This window comes from Carcharhinus amblyrhynchos, chromosome 3 (assembly GCF_965287045.1).
Source record: "Carcharhinus amblyrhynchos chromosome 3, sCarAmb.v2.hapA, whole genome shotgun sequence".
NCBI lineage: Eukaryota > Metazoa > Chordata > Chondrichthyes > Carcharhiniformes > Carcharhinidae > Carcharhinus > Carcharhinus amblyrhynchos.
In genome coordinates, this window is record NC_137326.1 from 75,599,691 (window position 1) to 75,625,617 (window position 25,927).

Sequence of the window (25,927 nt, forward strand, 5' to 3'; positions counted from 1 at the left end):
CGTATCGGGCAATGGAACTCTGTGAGAACCTCTCTGGCTACGTCGAGGGCATCCTGAAACCCACTCTACAAAGAACCCTCAGCTTTTGTCGTGACACTACGGACTTCCTACTGAAACTCAGCACACACGGAGCAGTTGAACCAGGGACACTCCTCGTCACAATGGATGTCTCAGCGCTCTACGCCAACATCCCCCGCAACGATGGCATTGCTGCGACTGCCTCAGTACTGAATGCAGACAACTGCCAGTTTCCAGATGCAATTTTACAACTCATCCGCTTTATCCTGGACCACAATGTCTTCACCTTCAACAACCAGTTTTTCATCCAGACACATGGAACAGCCGTGGGGACCAAATTTGCACCTCAATATGCCAACATCTTCATGCACAGGTTCGAACAAGACTTCTTCACTGCACAGAATCTTCAACCGATGCTGTACACTAGATACATCAATGACATTTTCTTCCTTTGGCCTCATGGGGAACAATCACTGAAACAACTATATGATGATACCAACAAATTCCACCCCACCATCAGACTCACCATGGACTATTCCCCAGAATCAGTTGCATTCTTGGACACACGCATCTCCATTAAGGACGGTCACCTCAGCACCTCACTGTACCGCAAGCCCACAGACAATCTCACAATGCTCCACTTCTCCAGTTTCCACCCTAAACATGTTAAAGAAGCCATTCCCTATGGACAAGCCCTCCGTATACACAGGATTTGCTCAGAGGAGGAGGATCGTGACAGACACCTCCAGACCCTGAAAGATGCCCTCATAAGAACAGGATATGGTGCTCGACTCATAGATCGGCAGTTCCGATGCGCCACAGCGAAAAACCGCACCGATCTCCTCAGAAGGCAAACACGGGACACAGTGGACAGAGTACCCTTCGTCGTCCAGTACTTCCCCGGAGCGGAGAAGCTACGACATCTTCTCCGGAGTCTTCAACATATCATTGATGAAGACGAACATCTCGCCAGGGCTATCCCCACACCCCCACTTCTTGCTTTCAGACAACCACGCAACCTCAAACAGACCATTGTTCGCAGCAAACTACCCAGCCTTCAGGAGAAGGGTGACCACAATACCACACAACCCTGCCACAGCAACCTCTGCAAGACATGCCGGATCATCGACATGGATACCATCATCACACGTGAGAATACCATCCACCAGGTACATGGTAAATACTCTTGCAACTCGGCCAACATTGTCTACCTGATACGTTGCAAGAAAGGATGTCCCGAAGCATGGTACATTGGGGAGACCATGCAGACGCTACGACAACGAATGAATGAACATCGCTCGACAGTCACCAGGCAAGACTGTTCCCTTCCTGTTGGCGAACACTTCAGTGGTCACCGGGCATTCAGCCTCTGACCTCTGGGTAAGCATTCTCCAAGGCGGCCTTCACAACACACGACAGCGCAGAGTCGCTGAACAGAGACTGATAGCCAAGTTCCGCACACGAGGACGGTCTCAACAGGGATCTTGGGTTCATGTCGCACTATCTGTAACCCCCGTGACTTGCCTGGGTTTGCAAAACCTCACTTACTGTACTGTCTGGAGACAATACACATCTCTTTAACCTGTAATCAGTGCTCCTTCCACTCACATTATCAGCCACTTCAGGTCTTTGAACAGCAGGTTAGGTGTAAGGATTCGCATTCTAATCAGTAATCTCTAAACTGTCTGTGCTTTATATGTTCTGTCTGAGGCCAGAACTCTCCGTTCACCTGACGAAGGGGCTAACCCCGAAAGCTTGTGAGTATATTATCAAATAAATAGGTTGGACTAAAACCTGGTGTTGTCAGACTTTTCACTGTATAAATACCTCCCATTTCTATGCCTGTCAGCTTTGACAAAAAGGGTCATCTAGATTTGAAACATCAGCTCTTTTCTCTCCTTACAGATGCTGCTCAACCTGCTGAGATTTCCCAGTATTTTCTCTTTTGGTTTCTCATGTGCCTGGATGAGTTTCCTCCCACTGTCCAAAATTGTGTAGGTTAAGTGAATTGGCTATGCTAAATTGCTCAAGTGTCCCAAGATGTATAGGTTGGGGGATTAGCCATGTCAGGTGGTATAGACTTGATAGGCCAGATAGACTCCCTACAGTGCAGAAAGAGGTTATGATTTTTCTGTATGTAATGGAAAGTCTCTTCCCCTTCCCATCGGTCCTACATTAACTTAAGTTCATAACTTTTCGCAATTCCCAGACCTTGCTCACTGCTCACCTGAGTCTGCAGCTTAGCAACAATCTCCTTCCTTGCTTTCATGACAGCCTCCAGCTTTCCAGAAACCATAATGGAAAGACCTTGGTCCTTGGCCAATGATAGTTCAATGTGCGCACCTGTCTTCTGCATGATATCCAGACAGATCTTGGCCTGATCTCCTTCGCCAAATTGGGTCATTTCCTTGTATTTGCGCTCTTCTAATGGTACATGAAAAACCTTGACAAAAAGAACAGATAAGTAGTGGCATAATCTATTAATGCACCATTTATCTTCATGTCTATTATTTAACTGAGGTTACTCATTCCATTAAAGATTCCTCTCTGCATTTGTTTTCAATCTACATACTCCCCCTTTTCTGACTGATATAACTACTTGGAGGGTTCTGTACTTAATTCCATTCCTACCATTATCCCTCCTGCAGATATTGCCTGGCCTGCTGTGTTTCTCCAGCATGCTCATTTATTGTAGTATTCCTAGTATATCTCAAGTGCAACTTGGGAAATATTTACATAAGAACATAAGAACATAAGAAATAGGAGCAGAAGTAGGCCATCTGGCCCTTCGAGCCTGCCCCGCCATTCAATAAGATCATGGCTGATCTGTCGTGGCTCAGTTCCACTTTCCCGCCCTCTCCCCATAACCCTTAATCCCTTCTCTTATCAAAAACCCATCAACCCGCTTCTTAAAAATATTTAGCGAGGCAGCCTCCACCACTTCAACGGGCAGAGAATTCCAGAGATTCACCACCCTTTGAGTGAAGAAGTTCCTCCTCAACTCCGTTCTGAACCGCCCCCCCTTTATCTTGAGGCTGTGCCCCCTAGTCCTACTGTCTTTTTTGAGCAGGAAGAGTCTTTCCACCTCTATCCTATCCATCCCATTCATCATCTTATACGTCTCAATGAGATCTCCCCTCATTCTTCTAAACTCTAACGAGTACAAGCCTAGTTTATTCAGCCTCTCCTCATAGCTCAACCCCCTCAACTCCGGTATCAGCCTAGTAAACCTCCTCTGCACTCGTAACAGGAGGAGGAAAGGAAAAGGTAATAGAAGCCACAAATAGCTTATTGAATTATCTGGGACAACAGGGATTCAGGGTGCCAAAGAAAAAGCTGCAGTACGTAGAGAAGGAAGTTAAATACCTTGGACACCTAATCAGTGAGGGAAGGAGAAGAATAGATCCAGAAAGAATACAAGGAATCCTAGATCTAAATATACTATGGACTAAAAAGGAACTTAGGAGGTTCTTGGGATTAGTAGGATACTGTAGATTGTGGATCAAAGGGTACGCACAGAAAACTAAACAACTATATTTGAAACTGTTAGAAGAAGAACCTAATGTTTTAAAGTGGACAGAGGATCTAAGCTGATAATAGAAACGAAACTCCCTTGGACTAAGTGCTTACCAAAAGCACTTTTGCGTATTTGTACAGCTCCTCGAAAGGATTTGGGTTTATCCCCCTATGAAATGCTATTTGGACTACCTTATATGGGGACAGTCGGGGAGTTACCGGTAGAGCTAAAAAGATTAAGGTTAAAACTACTTCAAAATAAATTATACATTCAATCCCTTAATTGTGAGTTGGATTTGAAGTCAGATCTCAGGCAAAAGTTGCGCTCAAATGACTGCTCCCAATTAGAATGAGTTCATGCTTGCCCCTACAATTAAAGTAGGGGCAACTGTACCCCACCCAGTGGAGTCTTACTCTTCATCCCATACAATACATACTTGAGTAATGAGAGAAGATTTGAGTGGTCGGATTTTGGTCCATGCTCCAGATGGTTCGGTTGTTGTCTCTCCAGGAGTAGCTTTCTCAGGAAGAGGAGGAAATGCTTCCTTGTAAGTTGGTACCAGGTCAGTCTCATCTTCAGAACCAACACTTGCTGTAGGATGAAGATGATATTATTTTGGTCAAAGTCACAAGCAAAGCTGGCAACATTACATGAATTATGAGTAGTAGCTAGAATCAGCAAGCAAGAGAATTGCAAACACATTTCAATACATGCAGTTGTGGTTATTTGTCAAAAACAATAACAGCATAAGAGGGCACATTTAAGTCAAAAAGTGGTGGTAGTTTTGTTTCTGCAAATGACCTGAGCTTGGGTGTTTTGGGTGATTGACAGTTCCAACATCTTTAGTGTAGTTCAAGAAAATCAAGAATTGTAAAGAAACGAGGGGCGGGAGTAAAAAGTTACTTGAGAATCCAGTCAAATCTGGTGGCAGCATGTCAGTCTATTCCTAGTCCAGGAACTGTGGGACAATCGATATGCCACCAACTGTATCCATAGTCTACGTTTTCCTAATCTTTTCTTCCAATTGCAAGTCTATGCACCATCTGAGTCAGGAAGGAGTTGCGGATGCCACTGAAAAAAAAAAGAGTGCAGCCTGGGGCCAAATTGTCTTGCTTCCTAGGTGTGCCCAAGCACTAAATAGGACCATTGTACAATAAACACAAGAATTGTTCTTTGCTCTCCAAAGTACTGCACTAGACAAGAGTTTGAGAACAAAACATGAATGGAAGCTAGCTCAGAAAATGGACAGCATGTCACTAAAAACTCTTTCACAAGCAGTGAAGTGGGGAAGAATGAGAAAAATATAACTAAAAATTAGACAATCTAAGACAGGTAATGTGTTACAGCAAGAAAAGGTCTGTGGTAGTCTACAGGTGAAATGCAATATGGCTTATTGTTTACTATCAGTACAAGAAAACGGGAAATTGGATCATCTGTATGCCAAAAGGGCAGAGATCTCTGGTTCTCCCATCCCATATCATCTTAAAAGAAAAAGGAGGATTGATATAATCTGGTACAGTCAAGACCATATTCCCCTCAAACAGAGCATGCAGATTAGCACCCTTCGACTCCAAGTCAGGATTGGCAAGCTGGTCTATATGTATTGCCTTTGTTCAATGCATTCTGCTCAAAAAAGTGAGACAGGTCAAGTCTGAATGTTCCAAAAGCCTGGACAGGAAACTCGAGTGACAGGTTTCCGCAGGGCTGGAACATTCATTCTGGAAAGCAACTGCTGGCCAACGGATGAAGACAATGCTGCAGCTTCACGATCAAGAACAGAACAAGAGAGCTTGGAGTAATTCTTACTGGTTTAAACATGTTAAAGAATTGCAAACTGTTCACCAACCTTTGGCCTGTTGTTCATTGAGGCCACTCCTGTGTTCGGCAAAGCTTTCAGGTGTCAGTACGGCTACGGAGCTCATTGTCGATATCCCACGTACACGAGGTCCGGGTATGCCACTATAACAGAAAAATGTGGCTTTATATACAGGCAGATACTTTTTCATGACTACCAGCCACTTAACTCAAGCTTTATTCACATTAAATTGCAGGTTAATAAGGCCATACAGATGTGAGCATAGCACTAGGCTTAATTTCTAGAAGTGAAAAACTAGGGAAGTTACGTAAAACTCATGAAACCTTGGTTAGATCACACAAGATGCACTGTACAGAGTTCTGGTCTTTATATTATACACAAAAAAAAACAGCGGAATTGAAAAGATTCAGCCATCAGGGAAAGACTGATCTCTAAAGAAAGCTGAGAGGTAACCTGATAAAGAGTCTTTAAATTCTAAAAACGAGTTCAAAAGGCTAGGAAGTAGAGAAAATATTTCCACTTATAGGGAAGCCTAAATCTAAGGGTAATAAATCAGATTAAGAATCTGGAGAGCAAGACTCATTACCGTAAGTCACACTGAATAAAACAAACAAACACAAATAAGGCAAAACAAGACAACTGGCTAAGGGATAAAGCGATAGGTGGGTTACAGGAAGTCCAACAGCCAAGCCTCTGAGTTGCAGGTAAAAAGAAACAAGGGAAGAAAAATCAAAATTACAGCTGTCCTCAAATCACAGATATACCTTTGTGGCAAAGACTAAGATTAACACTACAGCAAGAGACATACTATAAAAAGTAAAGGACTAAAAAACACAAATCCTAGAATCATCAATTCTTGCTCCCCCATCTCAAAGTCCAACCTAATCCGCATGTCAGAGTAACAGCATACACAATGGTTATTCCAGCTAGCCATATAACCACATTTCCAGGTAGGTTCCTATTCCATTCAGATGCCAACTTAAATAGCCCCTTCTACACGTGATTATTACATCATTCCTTATTTATCAAAAAGCATTTTTGAGTCCAAGAGTTTTAATAATTACACAATATCCCATGCATACAAAGCAATGGATTATTTGCAAGTCTATTCTCCAGAAAATTTACAGAACCATTCTGGGCTACAACAGATGTTAGGGAACTGTGAGCTATCATTGCTTTCTGTGGTCCACCTACTTTTACTTTATTTTTGAATGGAAAGTTTATTTTTTAGTCACAAGTAAGGCTTACATTAACACTGAAATGAAATTACTGCAAAACTCCCCTAGTCACCACTCTCTGGTGCCTGTTCAGGTCATTGCACCTAACCAGCACATCTTTCAAACTGTGGGAGGAAACCCACACAGATGGGGGGGAGAATGTGCAGACTCCATACAGACAGTGGCCCAAGCTAGGAATTGAATCCTGGTCTCTGGCACTAATGAGGCAGAGTGCTAACCACTGTGCCACCCATCTGCACTCGACATGAATTCTTCTAGTATATACTGGCTAATAGGATCGACAGAGCAAGACAATACTAATCTTACAGGATGGCTTGTCTGATTATGAAGACAAAGGTTTGTGTGCATGAAAGAATGTGGGAGCAAGTGATTCTGACCAAGGATATTTGAAGAAAGATGCACTGCCATCATACAAGATAGGACACACTGGTGAAGGCCTACAAAGAGACAAATTGGGGCTAAATCAAAGGGTTAATTTTTTTTTACATCAAAAGCCTGTAGATTACAGAAAACAGTAAAGTCAGAGGGAGGAAAGTTAGGCTGTTGGAGGCCTGAGAAAGAAAATCAGTGTCTCAAATTCAACCCAGTGATGGGAAAGAAGTAGTTTTACTTGATTCAGGAGAATGCATTCAGAAAAAGGAAGAACATGCATTTCTATAGCACCTTGTACAAACTCAGGACACTCCAAAGGGATGCACAGGCACATAAGCACTTTTTGATGTGTAGCAGTCACTACTGTAATGCAGAAAACCTAAAAGTAACTCAAACAGACAAAATAGACTCACCAGCTAAATGGTCAGTTGCCAGAAAGTCCGTCCTGTAAGTGGATTCCTACCCACGTCAGCCTGCCAGCTTTTTGATCTGAAAGAGAGTAGACATAGATGGCAATAAAAGACTCAGTAAATACAGTAATTCAGAAGCACATCCACATGTCTCCTGACACGCAGCTACTTGAACCAGTGGCCAATACACTAAGTGGAAAAAAAAATTGCTCAAGGAGCCCACTGTTCAGAAGGAATTGAGCTACAATAACTTGTGCAATCCTGCCTTTATCACAGGCTCTCTATATTCCAATTGCCCCATCCATGCAAATCCACTAATTAGCAAGGCCCAAAGTATTCCTTGTTCCATTGCTTAACTGAAAGCAGTTACAATATGTAATAATGATGCAGCAGCTGACCCACACATTTATATGACTACTAACAAAAAAATTATTTCATCGAACCACTGATCTTTCTAGACCTATAAATACACAACAATCAGGCTTTGGGGGCTGAGAAGGCTCAATTTGTTGGATGTCAGACAAATATTCTAACAAGTGTCACAGGAGGTAGAGAATGTGGAGCGTCCTCAGCATTCATGGATCACATCACTGGAAAACATTGTCGAAAGGGAGGATGTAAAACAATGATAAAGGATGATGGGTGTGGATCCTTGACAGGCTGCAGGCATTACTACAGGAAGTGACACAATGATAAGTGCTCTGGTTACTGTCAAATAGATAACGCAATCAATAAATCAACAGTCTAACCTAATGAGCAAGGCATTGACAATCATATCAAGGTGGACTATCAACACCTGCGGAGGTCAAACAAGGATAGTAACACCATGGTCATAGCTATTCACCAATATGCATACTTAGTTGATTCCAGAGAATCATCTGCATTTCATAACACACATTGATCAACAAGAGATTGCCAAGACGGAGGGCCCTGCAACCTTTCAATTCTTAATGGTCAAGACATTTAACAATCTCAGGGTCCCAGACAGTGTGGAGTGGTGGGAGTCATGTGACAGGGGCCTCTAGCTTGCTGAGCTGCACAGTTTCAGTCTGCTTTTCTATTATCTGACCAGCAGCCTCACAAACAAGGAACTTGGCCCACATTGATCACGTAGCCTCATCCACACTGCTTTGATTGGAAACGCTGTGCATAATCAACATTGATGTGGAGATGCTGGCGTTGGACTGGGGAAAACACAGCAAGTAGTCTCACAACACCAGGTTAAAGTCCAACAGGTTTATTTACTAAATAAATCAGTTGGACTTTAACATGATGTTGAGACTCCTTACTATAAAATCAACATCACCAGAAAAGTGAAATATACAGCATCGGTTTCTAACCTGCCAATTTTGAAGAAAACCTCACAGGAATCAATATTTATTCAGTGATCTCTATGCCCCAGATATATGTGCAAATAAACTAACCCTTTAAGTTTATTATATCTAAAGTTTGTTGCAAGGTTAATAATAGAAAATTGGATTAAACCAAAGCAGAGAGATTGGGAAATACGCCACTGCTTAGAGAAACAAAATCAAAAACACCTTTCCGTTTATGGACAGAAAAAGTAGTAATGAAATTAGTCCCCATCCATCTGTAACAGTATATTGGAGAATACTAGCCAGTTCAGCAGCCATGTCTGAACAGAATACAAGACAGTTGGCATTTTATGTGCAAAACTCTTCAGAACTGAAGGATGTTACTGGAGAACATCATTTAGGAAACTGAACATGGAATGACCTGTTAAGTGCTAAAGCGAGGACCAAACATTAACAGGCAGAAGTCTGTGCATATCACTCCTACTCTTTTAATCATTTCTTAATTCTCACTGTAGTATTTTACAACTCACTTTTTCCAGTTTGTTCTTCGCTCCCTGTTCCTCAAACGTTATTCATCAATAAATCTCTCAGTTCTGAAGCAAGATTTTATGACCAAAGAGTCAACATTTTCTTGACAAATCGTGAAGTAACTGCAGCCCTTTTTCCAGTCTCTCTCACCCCAAATATCTGCAGTAATTTTTTAAGTGATGACTTTCACAGACCCACTAGATTCTACATACCAATTCTGGTCCCAGGTTACAAGATTTACTCTGAGCGTTTACTAAAGCCCAACAGTGTAGTTAATAAGAGTGACAGAAGACAGCTCACACAAAGAATTACACAAAGCCTTCTTGCCAAAACCAAGAACAAGTCCATGCTGGTTTGCTGCATCAGAGTGCTTTTCCCAGTTAAATAGCTTGCAGCAGAGAGCATATCCTAATTTCCTGATATATTCTTGCAACACACAAGAAACGGAAGCAAGAAACCTGGGGTCAGACCCAGTAGTGACTGGTGATGTCATATGTAAACTATAATCTAAAGCAGGCCAGCAGCAAGACACGATCAGGCCACTCACTGGTCATTGGAGAATGTTGTAGAAATGGCAGTTAATGCCGAGTGTACAGATATGGATTGGAGGTAAACAACCCAATGTTACATTGCACTGATCTTATTGAATTGAAGTGCAGGGATAATCGGAATAATGAGTTTCAAATTAAAACAGATTAGAATGGTAACCTTTACATTAATCAGAAGAAATCAACATGATGGGATAACAGGAGGAAGGAACAGGAAATTAAGTTGGGCAGAAACAAACTCAGTGATAGTATACTAGTTTCAGACACAACATCATGGATTCAAAACTCCACCCAGAAACTAGGCATCCATTCAGGCTGCCACTTCAGTATTGAGGAATGCTGCATTGTCAGAGGTGCTACTTAACCCGGGGAAGTGCCAGGAGATTGGAAAACAGCTAATGTTAGCAGACAAAAGGCAGGGAATTATAGGCCGGTTAGTTTAATGTCTGTAGTTGGAAAAATGCTTGAATTCAAAGAAGTAGCGAGGCACCTAGAAAAAAATGGTTTGATAGAACAGACGCAGCACGGATTCGTTAAGTGGAAGTCGTGTTTGATGAATTTATTGGATTTCTATGAGGATGTGACTACTGCAGTAGACAGAAGGGAACCGGTGGATGTGGATTTTCAAAAGGCGTTTGATAAGGCGCCTCATAAAAGGCTGCCACAGAACGTTAGGGTGCACAGAGTTGGGGGTAAGATGTAAGCGTGGATAGAGGATTGGTTGTCTAATAGGAAGCAGAGAGTTGATATCAATGGGTGCTATTTTGATTGGTGGTTGGTGACTAGTGGAGTGCCGCAGGGATCTGTGATGGGGCCTCAGCTATTTACCATTTATATAGATGATCTGGAGGAGGGGGCTGAGTGTAGGGTGATGAAATTTGCTGATGACACGAAGATGAGTGGTAAAGCAAATTGTCTGCAGAGGGGTCTGGATAGGCTGAGCGAGTGGGCAATGTCCTGGCAGATGGAGTATAATGTTAGCAAGTGTGAGGTTATCCACTTTGGCAGAAATAATAGTAGGAAGGATTATTATTTAAAAGGCGAAAAGCTGCAGCATGCTACGGTGCAGAGGGACCTGGGGTCCTTGTGCACGAGTCGCAAAAACCCAGTCTGCAGGTGATCAAGGCGGCAAATGGAATGCTAGCCTTTATAGCAAGGGGGATAGAATATAAAAGTAGGGAGGTCTTGCTGCAACCACACAGGGTACTGGTGAGGCCACAGCTGGAGTACTGTGTGCAGTTTTGGTCACCGCACTTGCGCAAGAATATTTTGGCCTCGGAGGGAGTACAGAGGAGGTTCACTAGGCTGATACCGGAGATGAGGGGTTGGACTATGAAGAGAGACTAAATGGACTGGGTCTGTACTTGGAGTTTAGAAGGATGAGGGGGGATCTTATAGATACATATAAGATAATGAAGAGGATGGATAGGGTAGAGGTAGAGAGATTCTTCCTGCTTAGAAAGGATAGCAGGACTAGAGGGCACAGCCTCAAGATAAGGAGGGGGGGGGGGGGGCCAGTTTAGATCGGAGTTGAGGAGGAACTTCTTCACTCAAAGGGTGGTGAATCTCTAGAATTCTCTGCCTATTGAAGTGGTGGAGGCTACCTCGCTAAATATATTTAAGTCCCAGGTAGATAGGTTTTTGATAGACAGGGGAATTAAGGGTTATGGGGAGAAAGCGGGAAAGTGGAACTGATCCACTTCAGATCAGCCATGATCTTATTGAATGGGGGAGCAGGCTTGAAGGGCTAGATGGCCTACTCCTGCTCCTATTTCTTATGTTCTTATGTAACCCAAATCCTCTGTCCTTTTAGGCAGACATAAAAGATTCCATGTCACTATTTGACAGAGTTGGACAATTCTCCCAGTGTCTTGGCCAATATTCAGCCTTTAACACATGAATCACAATTATCTTGTTTCAGGGCCTTTGCTCTGCTGAAATTGGCTGCTGCACTTAACAACCACCTTTGATAGTCAATGATGTTTTAAAGGGCACCACAAATGAAATTATTTTTATTTACATTTGGTCACTATCTAGTAGTCATGCTGACATAACCATGTTAGGTTAGTCAAGGATCCAGTTACGGAACATCACCTCTTAAGGTGAAAGCTCTGCAGACTTAGCATCTGGTTACAAAACTCACAAATGGGCACTTTGACTAGGTGGTGGTGCTATCAGAACTGAGAGTCAGCTTTGTCAGAAGAGAAAAGAATATAAACATTTCACGTGCAGCTTTCCAAAGTAAAAATCCTTATTGCAGATTTCACTAAATTCAAAACGCTTCACTTTGCTTCAAAATTCATTGACACACGCATAAGCAATGTTAATTTTCATAAAAAATGTCAGTAATGATGTTATTTTGCAGGCATCTTGCACAAGAAGCAGGCTAACATTTCACTTCCCATTGTCCTGCAATACCAGTCATCTCGTTTGCTCCAAGTAGGATGCAAATATTCATGATCCAATGTTGTTACACCCTTCTGGTGCCAGCTGGAATCTGCTGCTCATGTCAACTGTAGCCCCAGCTCCTTTCCACTCCTGGAATCTAATCGTGTTCTGGCTGGATGAGGCAGAGCTGCAAGGTCATGGCAGATCAATACAGAGACCGACTCCACAGCTGCCAACTCAGCAAATTACCCAAACCTTATTCAAAGACAGATCAAGGGCTTCCTTACTGCAGACTCAGACTGCACCAGCAGACATAGCATTGCCTCAATGGGGTAGGGAGAAGCAATCAAGAGATTGCGAGGAATATCATAGAAATCCTACAATGCAGAAAGAGGCCATTCGGCCCATTGAGTCTGCACTGACCACAATCCCACCTAGGCCTTATCCCCATATTCCTACATATGTACCCGCTAATCCCTCTAACCTACGCATATCAGGACACTAAGGAGTAATTTTAGCGTGGCCAATCCACCTAACCTGCACATCTTTGGACTGTGGGAGGAAACCAGAGCACCCGAAGGAAACCCATGCAGACACAAGGAGAATGTACAAACTCCACACAGACAGTGACCCAAGCCAGGAATCGAACCAGGTCCCTGGAGCTGTGAAGCAGCAGTGCTAACTGCTGCACTACCGTGCCGTCCACTTTGAGCCAGTATCACCCAGCATATGTCAGGGCCACAGTTTGGAAAAAAAAAAATCATGCAATAGGAGAACATAGGCTGGGGTGTGCAATTTTGCACTCGGTGCACCAAGATGGAATACTCATTTCTCCCTCCATTTTCTGTAATCTTGGCTAATGTGTTACTACAGCAGCGTTTTAACATTAAAATGATCCAAATGTCGACTTTGATTAGTGGCAAATTTTATGGCTCAGAGGTCATGGGTTCAATCCCCACTCAAGTGTTTGTAATCTAGGTTTGTGTATTTATGCAGCATCTCATTACCAAGCAAAAAAGCATCGTATTTTCTGATGCCCTAATCAACATTCACTCTTCAATCAAATCAAAAGTACATCAACTGTTCATTTATTACTTAGTTGGATCATACTCCGTATAAACTGGCTACCAAAATTGCATATAAAACAAGATTAAAGAAATCCATTCCCTGAAGTTCAAGGGGCATAAAGATTTCATTATAATTTATATTCCTTCATTCATCTCTCCATCTTTTCAGAGGAAAGGAATAGAGGAATGTGATGCAGTGAGATGTAGGGTGGGAGAAGATTCATGTGGCACATCAACATTGGCACATACTAATTGAATTGTATAGGCTGTTTCTGAAATACTGACTCAATGCCTTTATAAAAACAGACGACCACAACTCACTTAAGCTTCAGTAACATGACTGCAGCGATCAAGCCACACCAAAGAAACAATGAGAAAAAAGATGAATTGCTCATTGCTCAATGTTAGGCTGGAGCAGGACTCAGGAGTGATTCTTGGCAGGAGTGCTGAGGAGTTAAAAAACAAAAAAAAATGCCAGGCAAGATGTTGGAGTGCTCCTCTTGCAAGATGTGGGAGATCAGGGAGACCTCCAGTATCTCTAACGACAACACCTGCAAAAGATGCATCCAGCTGCAGCTGCTAGCAAAATGTGTTAGGGAACTGGAGAAGGAGCTTGATGACCTTCGTCTAATTCAGGAGAATGAGAAGTATATAGACAGTAGCTTTACGAAGGTAGTTACACCCAAGCAGCAGAGCACAGGAAATTGTGTCACTGAAAGGAGAGGAAATGGAAATGTGAAAGGACAAGCAGAACAGGCTTCTCCTGTGGCCATTCCCCTCCACAACAGGTATACTGAATTGGATACTGTTGTGGGGGATGCTTTACCTGGGACAAGCTGCGACAGCTGGAACTCTGATACTGAGTCTGGTTCTGCAGCGCAAAAGGGTGGGAGGGAGGAAGAAGAGGAGAGCGGTAGTGATAGGGGACTCAATGGTCAGAGGCACGGACAGGAGGTTCTGTGGTCGGGACACAGACTCCCACGTGGTTTGTTGCCTTCCAAATGCCAAGGTCAGGGATGTCTCTGATCACGTGCAAAGCGTTCTAAAGTGGGAAGGTGATCAGCCAGATGTTGTGGTACACATCGGTACCAATGATGTAGGTAGGAAGAGTGAGGAGGTCCTAAAGAGAGCATAGACAGAAAATAAAAAGCAGGACCCCAAGGGTGGTAATCTCAGGATTGCTATCTGTACTATGTGCCAGTGAGGGTAAGAGTATGATGCTTGGGTGGATGAACACATAGCTGAGGAACTGGTGTAGGTGGCAGGGTTTCCGATTCTTGGGTCATTGGGACCTCTTCTGAGGCAGGTGGGACCTGTACAAAAGAGATGGGTTGCACCTAAACTACAAGGGGGCCAATATACTTGCAGGGAGGTTTGCTAGTGTTAGTGTTATCGGGGAACATTTAAACTAGATTTGCAGGGGCATGGGAACCAGAGTGCCAGTGCAGATAGTGGAGCGGGTGGCAAAAAGACAGGTTAGTTCAAGCAAAATCACAAATGGAAGAGTTGAGCGTGGTGGAAATAATCTTTTGGAGGTGTATCTACTCCAATGCCAGGAGTATTGTGCAGAAGACAGATGAGCTGGAGGCGTGGACTGACATGTGGAAATATGACATTATAGCCATTAGTGAAACTTGGCTACAGGAGGGGCAGGACTGGCAGCTGAGTGTTCTAGTGTTCCAATGTTTCAGGCGTGATAGAGACAGAGAGATAAAAGGTGGGATGGGTGGCATTGTTGGTCAGGGAAAATGTTACAGCAGTACTCAGGCAGTATAGATTAGGGAGCTTGTCTACAGAGGCCCTTTGGGCGGAGGTGGGAAACAGGAAAGGTATGACCACATTAACGGGATTGTATTATAGACCACCCAAGAGTCAGCGAGAACTGGAGGAGCAAAATCAGAGAGACAGCTGACAGCTGCAAGAAACAAAGTTGTGATAGTACAGGATTTTAATTTTCCACATATAGATTGGGACCTGCATTCTGTTAAAGGTTTAGACAGGGTGGAGTTTGTAAAATGTGTTCAGAAGAATTTTCTACATCAGTATATAGAGGTGCCAACTAGAGAGGATGTGATATTGGATCTCCTATTGGGAAATGAGTTAGGGCAGGTGATGGATGAGTGTGAGGGATCCAGTGATCATAATGCCATTAGTTTCAACCTGATCATGGATAAGGATAGATCTGGTCCTTGGGCTGAAGTTCTGAACTGGAAAAAGGCCAAGTTTGATGAAATGAGAAGGGATCTGGGAAGTGTGGATTGGCACAGGCTGTTCTTTGGTAAGGATGTAAATGGAAAGTGGGAGGCCTTCAAAGGAGAAATTTTGAGAGTGCAGAGTTTGTACGTTCCTGTCAGGATTAAAGGCAAAGTAAATAGGAATAAGGAACCTTGGTTCAAGGGACATCGTAACACTGATTACATACAACTCTCTCTTCCTCTTAACGTACAGGCAGCAAGGAACAGGTCAAATGCTCGAGGAGTATAAGATGTGCAAAAAGCTACTTAAGAGGGAAATCGGGAGAGCTAAAAGACGTGAGGTTGTTTTGGCAGACAGTGAAGGAAAATCCAAAGAGCTCCTATAGGAATGTTAGGAGCAAAAGGATACTGAGGGATAAAATTGATCCTCTTGAAGACCAGAGTGGCAAACTGTGTATGGAACCAAAAGAGATGGGGGAGATACCAAATGGCTTTTTGCATCTGTATTTACTGAGGAAACGGACATGGAGTCTACGGAAATAGGGCAAACAGGTAGGGAGATCATGGAACATTTACAGATCACAGGGGAGGTGGTGCTGGTTGTCGTGAGGCAAATCAGAGTGGATAAATCCCCAGGATAAGACATGGCTAGTACTGAACTTGCAGGGGCCCTGGCAGACATAATTAAAATGTCAATATTCACAGGGGAGGTGCCGGACGATTGGAGGGTGGGTCACGTTGTTCCGTTTTTTAAAGAAGTTCCAAAAGAAATCCGGGAAATTACAGGCCAGTAAGTTTGACGGTAGTGGGCAAGTTATTGCAAGGTGTGACAAGGGATAGGATCTACAAATATTTGGATAGACAGGGACTTATTAGGGAGAGTCAACATAGCTTTGTGCATGGTAGGTCATGTTTGATCAACCTATTAGATTTTTTCGAGGAGGTCACCAGCAAAGTGGATGAAGGGAAGGCAGTGGATGTCGTCTACCTGGAATTCAGCAAGGCCTTTGATAAGGTCCCTCATGGGAGGTTAGTTAGGAAGGTTCAGTCACTAGGTATACATGGGGAGGTAGTAAATTGGATTAGACAGTGGCTCAAATGGAAGAAGCCAGAGAGTGGTTGTGGAGGATTGCTTCTGAGTGGAGGCCTGTGACGAGTGGTGTGCCGCAGGGATCTATGTTGGGTCCATTGTTATTTGTCATCTATATCAATGATTTGGAGGATAATGTGGTAAATTGGATTAGCAAATTTGCTGATGATACAAAGATTGGAGGTGTAGTGGACAGCGAGGAAGATTTTCAAAGCTTGCAGAGGGATTTGGACCAGCTGGAAAAATGGCAAATGGAATTTAATGCAGACAAATGTGACGTATTGCACTTTGGAAGGACAAACCAAAGTAGAATGTACAGGGTAAATGGTGGGACTCTGAATAGTGCAGTTGAACAGAGGGATCTGGGAATACAGGTACAGAATTCCCTAAAAGTGACATCACAGGTGGATAGGGTCGTAAAGAGTGCTTTCGGTACATTGGCCTTTATAAATCAGAGTATTGAGTATAGAAGTTGGAGTGTTATGGTAAGATTGTATAAGGCATTGGTGAGGCTGAATTTAGAATATTGTGTACAGTTTTGGTCACCTAGTTACAGGGAGGATGTAGATGAGGTTGAAAGAGTGCAGAGAAGGTTCACAAGGATGTTGCCAGGACTTGAGAAGCTGAGTTACAGAGAGAGATTGAATAGGTTAGGATTTTATTCCCTGGAGCGTAGAAGAACAAGGGAAGATTTTGATGGGTATAGATACAGTGAATGCAAGCAGGCTTTTTCCACTGAGGCTAGAGGAGAAAAAAAACCAGAGGGCATGGGTTAAGGGTGAAAGGAGAGAAGTTTAAAGTGATTTGGCACAGACAAGAAGGGCCAAAAGGCCTGTTTCTGAGCTGTAATTTTCTATGGTTCTGTGGGAATACTATATTTAGACCAATATGCAAAACTACTAGAAATGCAATGTTAAAAATATCTGCTTTACAGATCCAAAATCATCAAGACAAAAGATTTTGCATACAAATGACACTGTTTGATTGAAGATCTACTGTATTTAAAACAGCCATACAAGCTTGACTTCTGGGACTCCCTGTATGCACAGACATATAATCCTGAGCACCCTGCTCTAGAACAAAACTGACAAATGGATAAATGGGATTGGGCATCAAATCTGCAGTTATGATTATTTACATGGTGGGGAGGGAGGGAAAGAAGAAACAAAGCAGTTGAGAAGTGAATTTAACATGCAAGTAACGGATAAATCAAAATGAACACAAGCCCCAAATCAAACATACGGACAGAAAGATGGAGTTAGGAAAGTAATTATACTTCAAGTTACCCAGAGACAATACAGAACGGGTACATTTTTGGTAATGAGGATAAATGGATTAGACCAAATGGAGAATCAGTGGAATTTATCTAGGACTAGCTCAATGAGTGGAAATGAGCAGTTTTGTCCTGTAACACCAATGAAATTCAGGGAAGGGGCAAGTGAAGTGCACTATTTTAATAGTCCCATTCGTTTTAATATATCAGCATGGCTACTACCATCTGGAAGGACAAAAATCAGTAGATGTAGGGAAACACCAACAGCTGGAAGTTCCCTACAAGCCACTCAGCATCCTGACTTGGAAATGTATCACCATTCTGTTACTGTTGCTGAGTCAAAATCCTGGAACTCCCTCAACACCACAGTGGGTGTACCAGGCAGCTCATCATCTCAAGGATAATTAGAGATGGGCATTAAATGCTGGCCTAGCCAGTGAAGCCCACACCCCTTGAATGAAAAAAATTAGGAATTGGCATTACCAACAAATGGGAAGGATGATGCATAAAGTTGCCCCAAATCATGGTGAACAGAATGTACCTCTCATTTCTTAGTAACACATGGGGCAGTACAATGGTTAGCACTGCTGTCTTACTGCACTAGGGACCCAGGTTCAATTCCAGCCTTGAGGGACTGTGTGTGGAGTTTGCATGTTCTCCCCATGTCTGCATGGGTTTCCTCCCCAGCCCAAAGATGCGTACATTAGGGGGTTAGTAGGATAAATACATGGAGATAGGGCCTGAATGGGTCTTTGCAGACTTGATGGACTGAATGGCCCCCTTCAGCACTACATGGATTCTATGAAACACCATGAATAGAGTGGAGTACAGCAAAATACTGTGGGTGCTGAAACAGAAACAGAAAATACTCAGCAGATCTGGCAGCATGCAAGGGGAGGGGGTTAACGTTTCAGGTTGATCTTCCATTAGCAGCACTGTGGAGTTCTTGATCCAGTGAAGATAATGAGAATAGGAACATGACCGGAGTCCTGGACTGCTGGCAATGGTCCAGTCTATTGGAATTTTATACAACATGGATGAACAGAGTGTTTTCAGTTCATGTGCAGATCTACAATTATGCAAGATGTATGTAGACACACATACAATGTGGGATTAACTACCAACTACAGTACTCAGTAGTTAAATTTGTTGGTGTGCTTGTCTGGAATAAAAAGGACCCATTAACAGCCTACATGATATTGATCAAAGCCACTCATTTAGGTCAGATGCATGCACTGGCTGCCTAGATTTCCACAACCAACACGTATATAGCACCATTGCACAGCATTTTATAGAAGTACAATCAAAGTAGAATCATACTGAGCTACATGTAGGAATGCAAGTACAGGTGATCAAATGAATGGTCAAAAAGGTAGATTTAAAGCAACGTCTTAGAATGAGGAAAGCCAAAGAAATAGATCAGTTCAAGGAGGGAATTGCAGAGCTTAGGGTCAAGATAGCTGAAGGCAATGCTGCCAATCATTGAATAAAGAAATCAAAACATGTGCAAGGGACCAAAATTGGAAGACCACAGAGTTTTCAAACAGTTAAAATCTCCTCCAGCCTTATAGAGATGAAGGAAGTAGGGCCACAGAGATTTGAAAATAATAAGAATTTTTTAAACTGAAGTTGGGTTGCCTGATTGGCAGCCAATGTAGGTCAGAAGGCACACGGATGGTGGTCCAGCCACCTTACTCCCAGCAGAATTTTACACCCATAAAAGAACTATTCTACAGTCTAGCACCAGAATAGGGAAGCTGGGTCATCTGCGAACTCAGTAGATGTCACTCGATGTTGGCTCCAGAAATCAGAGCCTAAAAATGCACCAAATTTCAAGAAAGAACAGATTTAAAAATTCAGCTCAGTTGATGGAATGCAAAGCAAAAGACTGATTTTAATGCAAGCCTGTCATTACTGTCAAACAAATGAAGGGTGCTTATTTTCGTTATGCAAATTTCCATTGAAATAGGAGCGAAAGCAGCAGCTGGCAGACTAAGGTCACAAAAAGGAGTGACACGTATGTATCTGCGTGAGGAGCTAACTAAATCTGCAGAAGAGAAAATAAGACCGTATAATACAATAATCAAAAGGACAGAGATGAAGAAAGAAAATATTTCAAAGAAAGTTCACCCTTAAATTTATGGCCAAACATTTTTAAAATAAGAGTTCTAGGGCACCCCATCACATAAAAAGGAAGTGAAATGTTATCCAGAACAGAAATCCTTGCCATGCAATCTATTACAATCAACCTGACGAGACAAGCAGGTTCATTGATGCATTGCAGTGTCAGTTCAGTACATGTCTATGGAGGGAGTGGAGCCTGTATCCACAATTGTTCGGACCTCAGCAGTCATTACAGTCAACTGAACCAGACCTACCAAAGTGCTACCTTCCTACTGAATGTCCAAGCCCAGATATTGAAGCCCAACGTTGTTTCGGCATTGAACCTCACACCATGAATTAAAGTAGAGTTTGGGAAGGCAGCAAGTACTCAGAATTTCATTCCAGAATAAGGCAGTGAATCTCAAGTGCAGAAGGCAGCCATTCGGCCCATTGACTCTGCACCTACTTTGGCAGGCATTTTCTCCTCAAACATTTACAATTAAAAAATCAATCTTAATTACACTAAATTGGGGCAGGGGGGCAGGACTTTTATAATCTAAATCAAAGTAGTGTCAGCTAATTTATAATAGGAACTCCACAAGGGTGGGCATTGTAAATGTTCAACTAATTATAAGAATGCACCAGACAAGTTTCAGTTTTGAGGAAAACAGAGGTGGAAGAACTGTGAGGCTCCGCCAGAACTGGGAGAGCAAAGCTTAGGCAGGAGCATGAATCACACATGAAAGGCTTGGACAGGAATGGTTGGCAACACAGCACTACTGCTGAGAACAAGATTACACAACAGTCTGCAAGGATAAGAATTGTTTTCACATTCCTTAACCAGCCTGCTTTAAGTTAACTTTAAATGTGGCAGCCACGAACTGTTTCAATAACTACCAATGGCAGCCCACACAGGACATATTCGCCTATTGGGGGTGGAGTAGGAGAAAAGAGAAATAAACATCACCATAGAATCAAAATTTAACTTTTTCAACAATGCAACAAACAGACCAGGCTTAAAAGCAGATGCCAAGTTTTAATCCAGCTTGTTCCTATTTATTAGGAAAGGACTGCACAGTTTCTCAAAGGCCACAAGAACCTCATCTAAGCCTTTTGGCTAAGATCAAGTGTAGTATCGACATGCTGCACTTGGTTGAAGTCATTAGGTTGCATTTCAGCTTCATTTGAAGCAATTTTTTAAAGCGGCATCTCAGCCTTTTGGCTAAGATGCAAATAAGATCAAGCCCTGGAGGAGGAGCTACACCTACTCCAATCAGCTTGGATCATGTAGATCAAGCCCAAGACAGGAGGTGAGAGCCCCGTCTTGTCAGCTTGGATCAGGAATGTCCCAACTTGTTGGGACTCTGAATTGGGTTTAATTTGACTTGATTGGATTGGAATAAAGTTAAAAAAAAAAGCCTTTCATCCATTTGTCCCAAATGCAAGCCACTAAGCTTCTGGGCAAGACTAAATTCATTATTTATACACGCGCTGCCCATCAGGTACTCTGGAGTAATAAATCCACGACAAAAACGATTGCTAATCTTTGCCATCTCTGATCCAGTACCAGCGAGATTAATTGAAGCACCCTAAATGTTACAATGGTTGAGGCCATCCAACTCAGACTGGAACTTAAACAGCCATTATAATTTGGTTACACCTTGTATTCAGTAACTTAGCCACACGAAAAGGCACTGTCCAGCAAGTTAAATGTTCTTGAAATCATATAGCACTAGGGTCATTCTATCAGTCATGCCAATGGCAGCTCTTTGGAAAAGATGTTCAATTACTTCCGACACCCCTGCAATTAAATTTCCCTCAAGTATTTTTCCAACTTCTTGAAAGTTATGATCAAATCTGTTTGCAGCATCGCTTCGAGCAGCACATTCCAGGTAACTACATTAAACAAATTCTCAAATTCCTCTGAATTTTTGTCAATTATTTAAGATCCATCTCTCCTGGTTACTGACTCTTCATTAATGGGAGATTTCCCCAATTTCTCTAATAGGCCCCTCATTTAAAAGCTCTTTAACCTCCTCTGCTCCAAGGATGGGTGGCCTGTTTCTTCAGTCAATTTTTTTTTAATTCATCCTCAGATATGAGTGCTGCTGGCAAGCTCATTCCTAACTGGTAGTTCAGGGAATTAAAATCTTTTGTTACTATTCTAGTCAATCTCCGTGCCTTCATCATTCATCCTAAAGTGCAGTGCCCACAATGGAACACATTCTAGCAGAGGACTAAGTGTTTTGATAAAAGGTCTTGCTTGCATGCTTTCTCTATGCCAAGCCAAGGATACCATATGATTTTCCTTTAATACAAACAGCCTGTCCCCTGCCACTTCTCATTTCTCTCTTCCTGCACTCCCTTTATAATTGTGCCACTTTTTAAAACCTCATCCTTTTTTCTAAAGTTATCTTTGGAAAAAAATCTCAACAGCTCAGCTAATCAAATTAAAGCTAATGAAGACTAAAAGGTGCAAGATAGGCTTACCCTATAAAATACTTAAGGCTTCAATGGGCTTTGGGAATGTTCTCAGTTAGAAAGGCCATATCAGCCCAGTGTAGCCTCAACTTTGTTTTAAGTTTATTTATTAGTGTCACATTTGGCTTACATTAACACTGCAATTAAGTTACTGTGAAAATCCGCCAGTCGCCACGCTCCTGCACCTGTTCAGGTACACTGAAAGATAATTTACCATGGTGAATGCACCTAACCAGCACATTTTTCAGACTGTAGGAGGAAACTGGAGCACCCGGAAGAAACCCATGCAGACTCTGCACAGTGACCCAAACCAGGAATCAAACCCGGGTCCCTGGCGCTGTGAGGCAGCAGTGTTAACCACTGTGCCTCCACTAAAAAGTAGAGGAGTAACTGTACAACAGCAGCAGCTATCATAGTATAAACATGCTTGAGGTTTCCTGTTCCCTCAGGATCTAACTGCTAAATTGTAACTCCCAATTCGGGGGGCAGTTTTACTATTAATTCCATGACACTGCTACAGTCTTTGACGTGGTTGTGTCCAACCTTGGCTCGGCTGTTAGCATTCTCACCCCAGTCTGAAGATTAGCAGTTCAAGTCTTATTGCCTGACATGTGCACGCAAAAATCTGAGATGACCCTCAGTACTGAGGAAATACCTTCTATATTCCTGCTCAATACAGAAGACTAGGATTAACTTCCACCACAATGCTCGCAGTAATAGAATTTCTAGACATTCTTATTTTGAGTATACTCTCTGATACTCCAATGCAGTACTGAGAAAATGCAGCACTGTCAGCAGTGCTATTTGTCAATGAGTCATTCAACCAAGACACCATCTATTCAGTAGATGGAAATAATCCACTAACAATTGCAACGAAGAGTAAGAGTGTTTTCTTCATTGGCCTGACAAGCATTCAGTCCCTTAAACATCACAAACATTTGGTTACTATCTCTTCTCAGCTGCTTTTCCTACAATTAAGAAGTACTTCATTAGTTGTAAAGTGTTTTGGGATGTCCTGAGAATGTGGAAGGCACTGAAGAAAGAAAAGTTCTCTTTTCAGAGTAGGCCAGCCATGCTCTGGCACCCAACCCTCAGGGGCTAAATACCTTAATTCAGTTAAATCCGTAAGCAAACCATTTCATCATTTGGAGGCAAAACCCAAATGTTAACCCCATGCAACATTCAACAAGTGCAATGGACAGCAGTCAGAAGCGAGATCCCAAACAGATCGTTCTCTTTTTCATCCCCAAGGCAAAGGGAAAAAACAGCTCTGGCTGACAATAGTCAAGACTCAAATCTGACTATGCAAACAAAGCCAATCAGCAAATCCAGATACACCCCCACCACCATATAAGACTTGCACAGCACAAAAAGGGGCCAGGCTTGAATTGAACATGTGAACAAGATAGTTAAGGCCACCGATGGGACACTTCCTTTCAACAGTCACAGCATAGAGCAGAAGAGCAAGGAGGTAACGCTGGAGCTGTACAAAATGTTGGTTATGCCACAGATGGTGTGCTGTGTACAGGTCCAATCAAGGACATTGGAGGGAATTTGAGTGTGGAGCTAGATGAGGTGGGTGAGGTCTACAAGTACTTTGCATCAGTGTTCACAATGGAGAAGGATGTGGTGGATGTGAGTGCAGAAAGGAAGCTGTTGACATTGTTGGACATGTTAAGCTATTAAGGGAAGAGGTATTGGAGGTTTTGAAATACTGAGGTGGACAAATCCCCAGAACCAGACTGGGACTGTCCCAGAATACTGAGGGGTGAGGAAGAAATTGTTGAGGCCTTGGCCAAAATCTTTGTATCATCCCCTTTAGTCACAAACGAGGTACCAGAGGATTGGAGAGTAGTTGACATTGTTCCTGTTCAAGGAGGGCAGTGAGACAACCCAGAAAATTAAAAGCCCACAAGCCTTACATCAGTAGCGGGCAAATTATTGGAGAAGATGCTTAGGGACAGGATGTATTCACATCTGGAAGAGAATAGGTGATTATTATTAGTGATAGGCAGCATGATTTTATGAAGGGTCATGTCTCACAAACTTGATTGCCTTCTTTGAGAAAGTGACAAGAAAAATTGACTAGGGCAGGGCAGAGCAGTGGATGTTGTTTACATGAATTTTAGTAAAGCCTTCAATAAGATTCCTCATGGCAGACTGGTACAAGGTGAAGTCATATCGGATCCAAGGTGAACTGTTGAGATAGATACAAAAGTGACTTAGGCATAGAAAGCAGAGAGTTGAAGTGAAAGGGTACTTTTCTAATTGGAGGTCTGTAACAAGCGTGTTCCATAAGGATCAGTGCTGGGCCTAATGATTTGGAGGAAAATGTAAGTGGTCTGATAGCAGATAGTGAGGAGGATTGTCTGAGGATACAGCAGGATATAAATTGGCTGAGTGCCTGGGCCAAAAGATGGCAGATTGAATTTAACCCAGACAAATGTGAGATGTGATTTGGAAGGTTGACTGCAGAAGGAAAGTGTACAGTAAATCGTAGAGCCCTATGAAGTATTAGGGAATTAGATGTACAGATCCATAGTTCTCTGAAGGTGACAACTCAGGTGGACAAGGTGGTCAAGACAATTTATGGCATGCATCAGTTGGGGTGTTGAGTATAGAAACTGGAAAACCACTTTGCAGCTGTATAACACTTTGGTCAGACCACATTTGGGAGTATTGTGTACAATTCTGGTTGCCACATTACTAGAAGGATGTTGACGTATTGGAAAGGGTGCAGAAGAGATTTACCAGGATGTTGCCTAGTTTAGAAGATATGGACTCTGAAGAAAGGTGGAACAAATCTGGACTGTTTTCATTGGAACATGTGTCTGTGTGTGTGTGGTGTCCCACAGAGGGTGGTGAATGCCTGGAACGCACTGCCAGAAGTGGTGGTGGAAGCACATTCTACAATGATGTTCAAGAGGCATCTGGATAAATATATGAAAAGGTGAGGAATAGAGGATATGGGCCACGTAGAGGCAAGAAATTTTTATGATGTGGAGTTGCCAGCATCAGACTGGGGTGGGCACAATAAGTAGTCTCACAACAATTGATGCAACCACAGATTAAAGTCCAACAGGTTTATTTGGAATCGCAAGCTTTCAGAGTTCTGCTCCTTTCTCAGGTGAAAGCTTGTGATTCCAAATAAACCTATAAACTTTAATGTGATATTAAGAGACTTCCTATTGTGCCCAATAAAATATTAGATTCGAGGAACACCTGTATCAGCACAGACTTGGTGGATGGAAGGGTATGTTCCTGTGCTATACTATTCTTTGCCTGGGAAAATAGGATGCCAGAAACCTTTAAAAAAATTTGGATGAACACTTCAAATTTCATAACATTCAAGGTTCTAGGACAAGTGTTGGAAAATGGGATTAGCACACCTCAAGTGGCAATTATGGGCCAAAGGGCCTTTTCTGCATTACATGGTGCCCTTATCTGAGGAACGATGAGGAAGTACAGTGAAGGTCTACCAAGCTGATTCCTGGTCTATCATCTGAGGAGAGACCAAGTCAATTAGAAGAATGAGGAGAGGGGATCTCAATTGTAACAGGATTTGAC

General features: G+C 42.6%; 1 protein-coding gene across 2 annotated transcripts in view; it reads right to left on the reverse strand.

Moving 5' to 3' along the window:
* The window catches only part of hdlbpa (high density lipoprotein binding protein a), an 80,663-nt gene that overhangs the window by 49,551 nt on the left and 5,185 nt on the right, over window positions 1-25,927 (reverse strand). For both annotated transcript variants that reach the window (XM_080185332.1, XM_080185331.1), the window contains exons 2-5: window positions 7,375-7,450; window positions 5,382-5,494; window positions 3,972-4,126; window positions 2,246-2,461 (exon numbers count right to left, since the gene is read on the reverse strand). In XM_080185332.1, coding sequence (XP_080041458.1) covers window positions 2,246-2,461; window positions 3,972-4,126; window positions 5,382-5,457 — 447 coding nt within the window. In that variant the 5' untranslated portion in view covers window positions 5,458-5,494; window positions 7,375-7,450. The remainder of the gene's footprint in view (window positions 1-2,245; window positions 2,462-3,971; window positions 4,127-5,381; window positions 5,495-7,374; window positions 7,451-25,927) is intronic.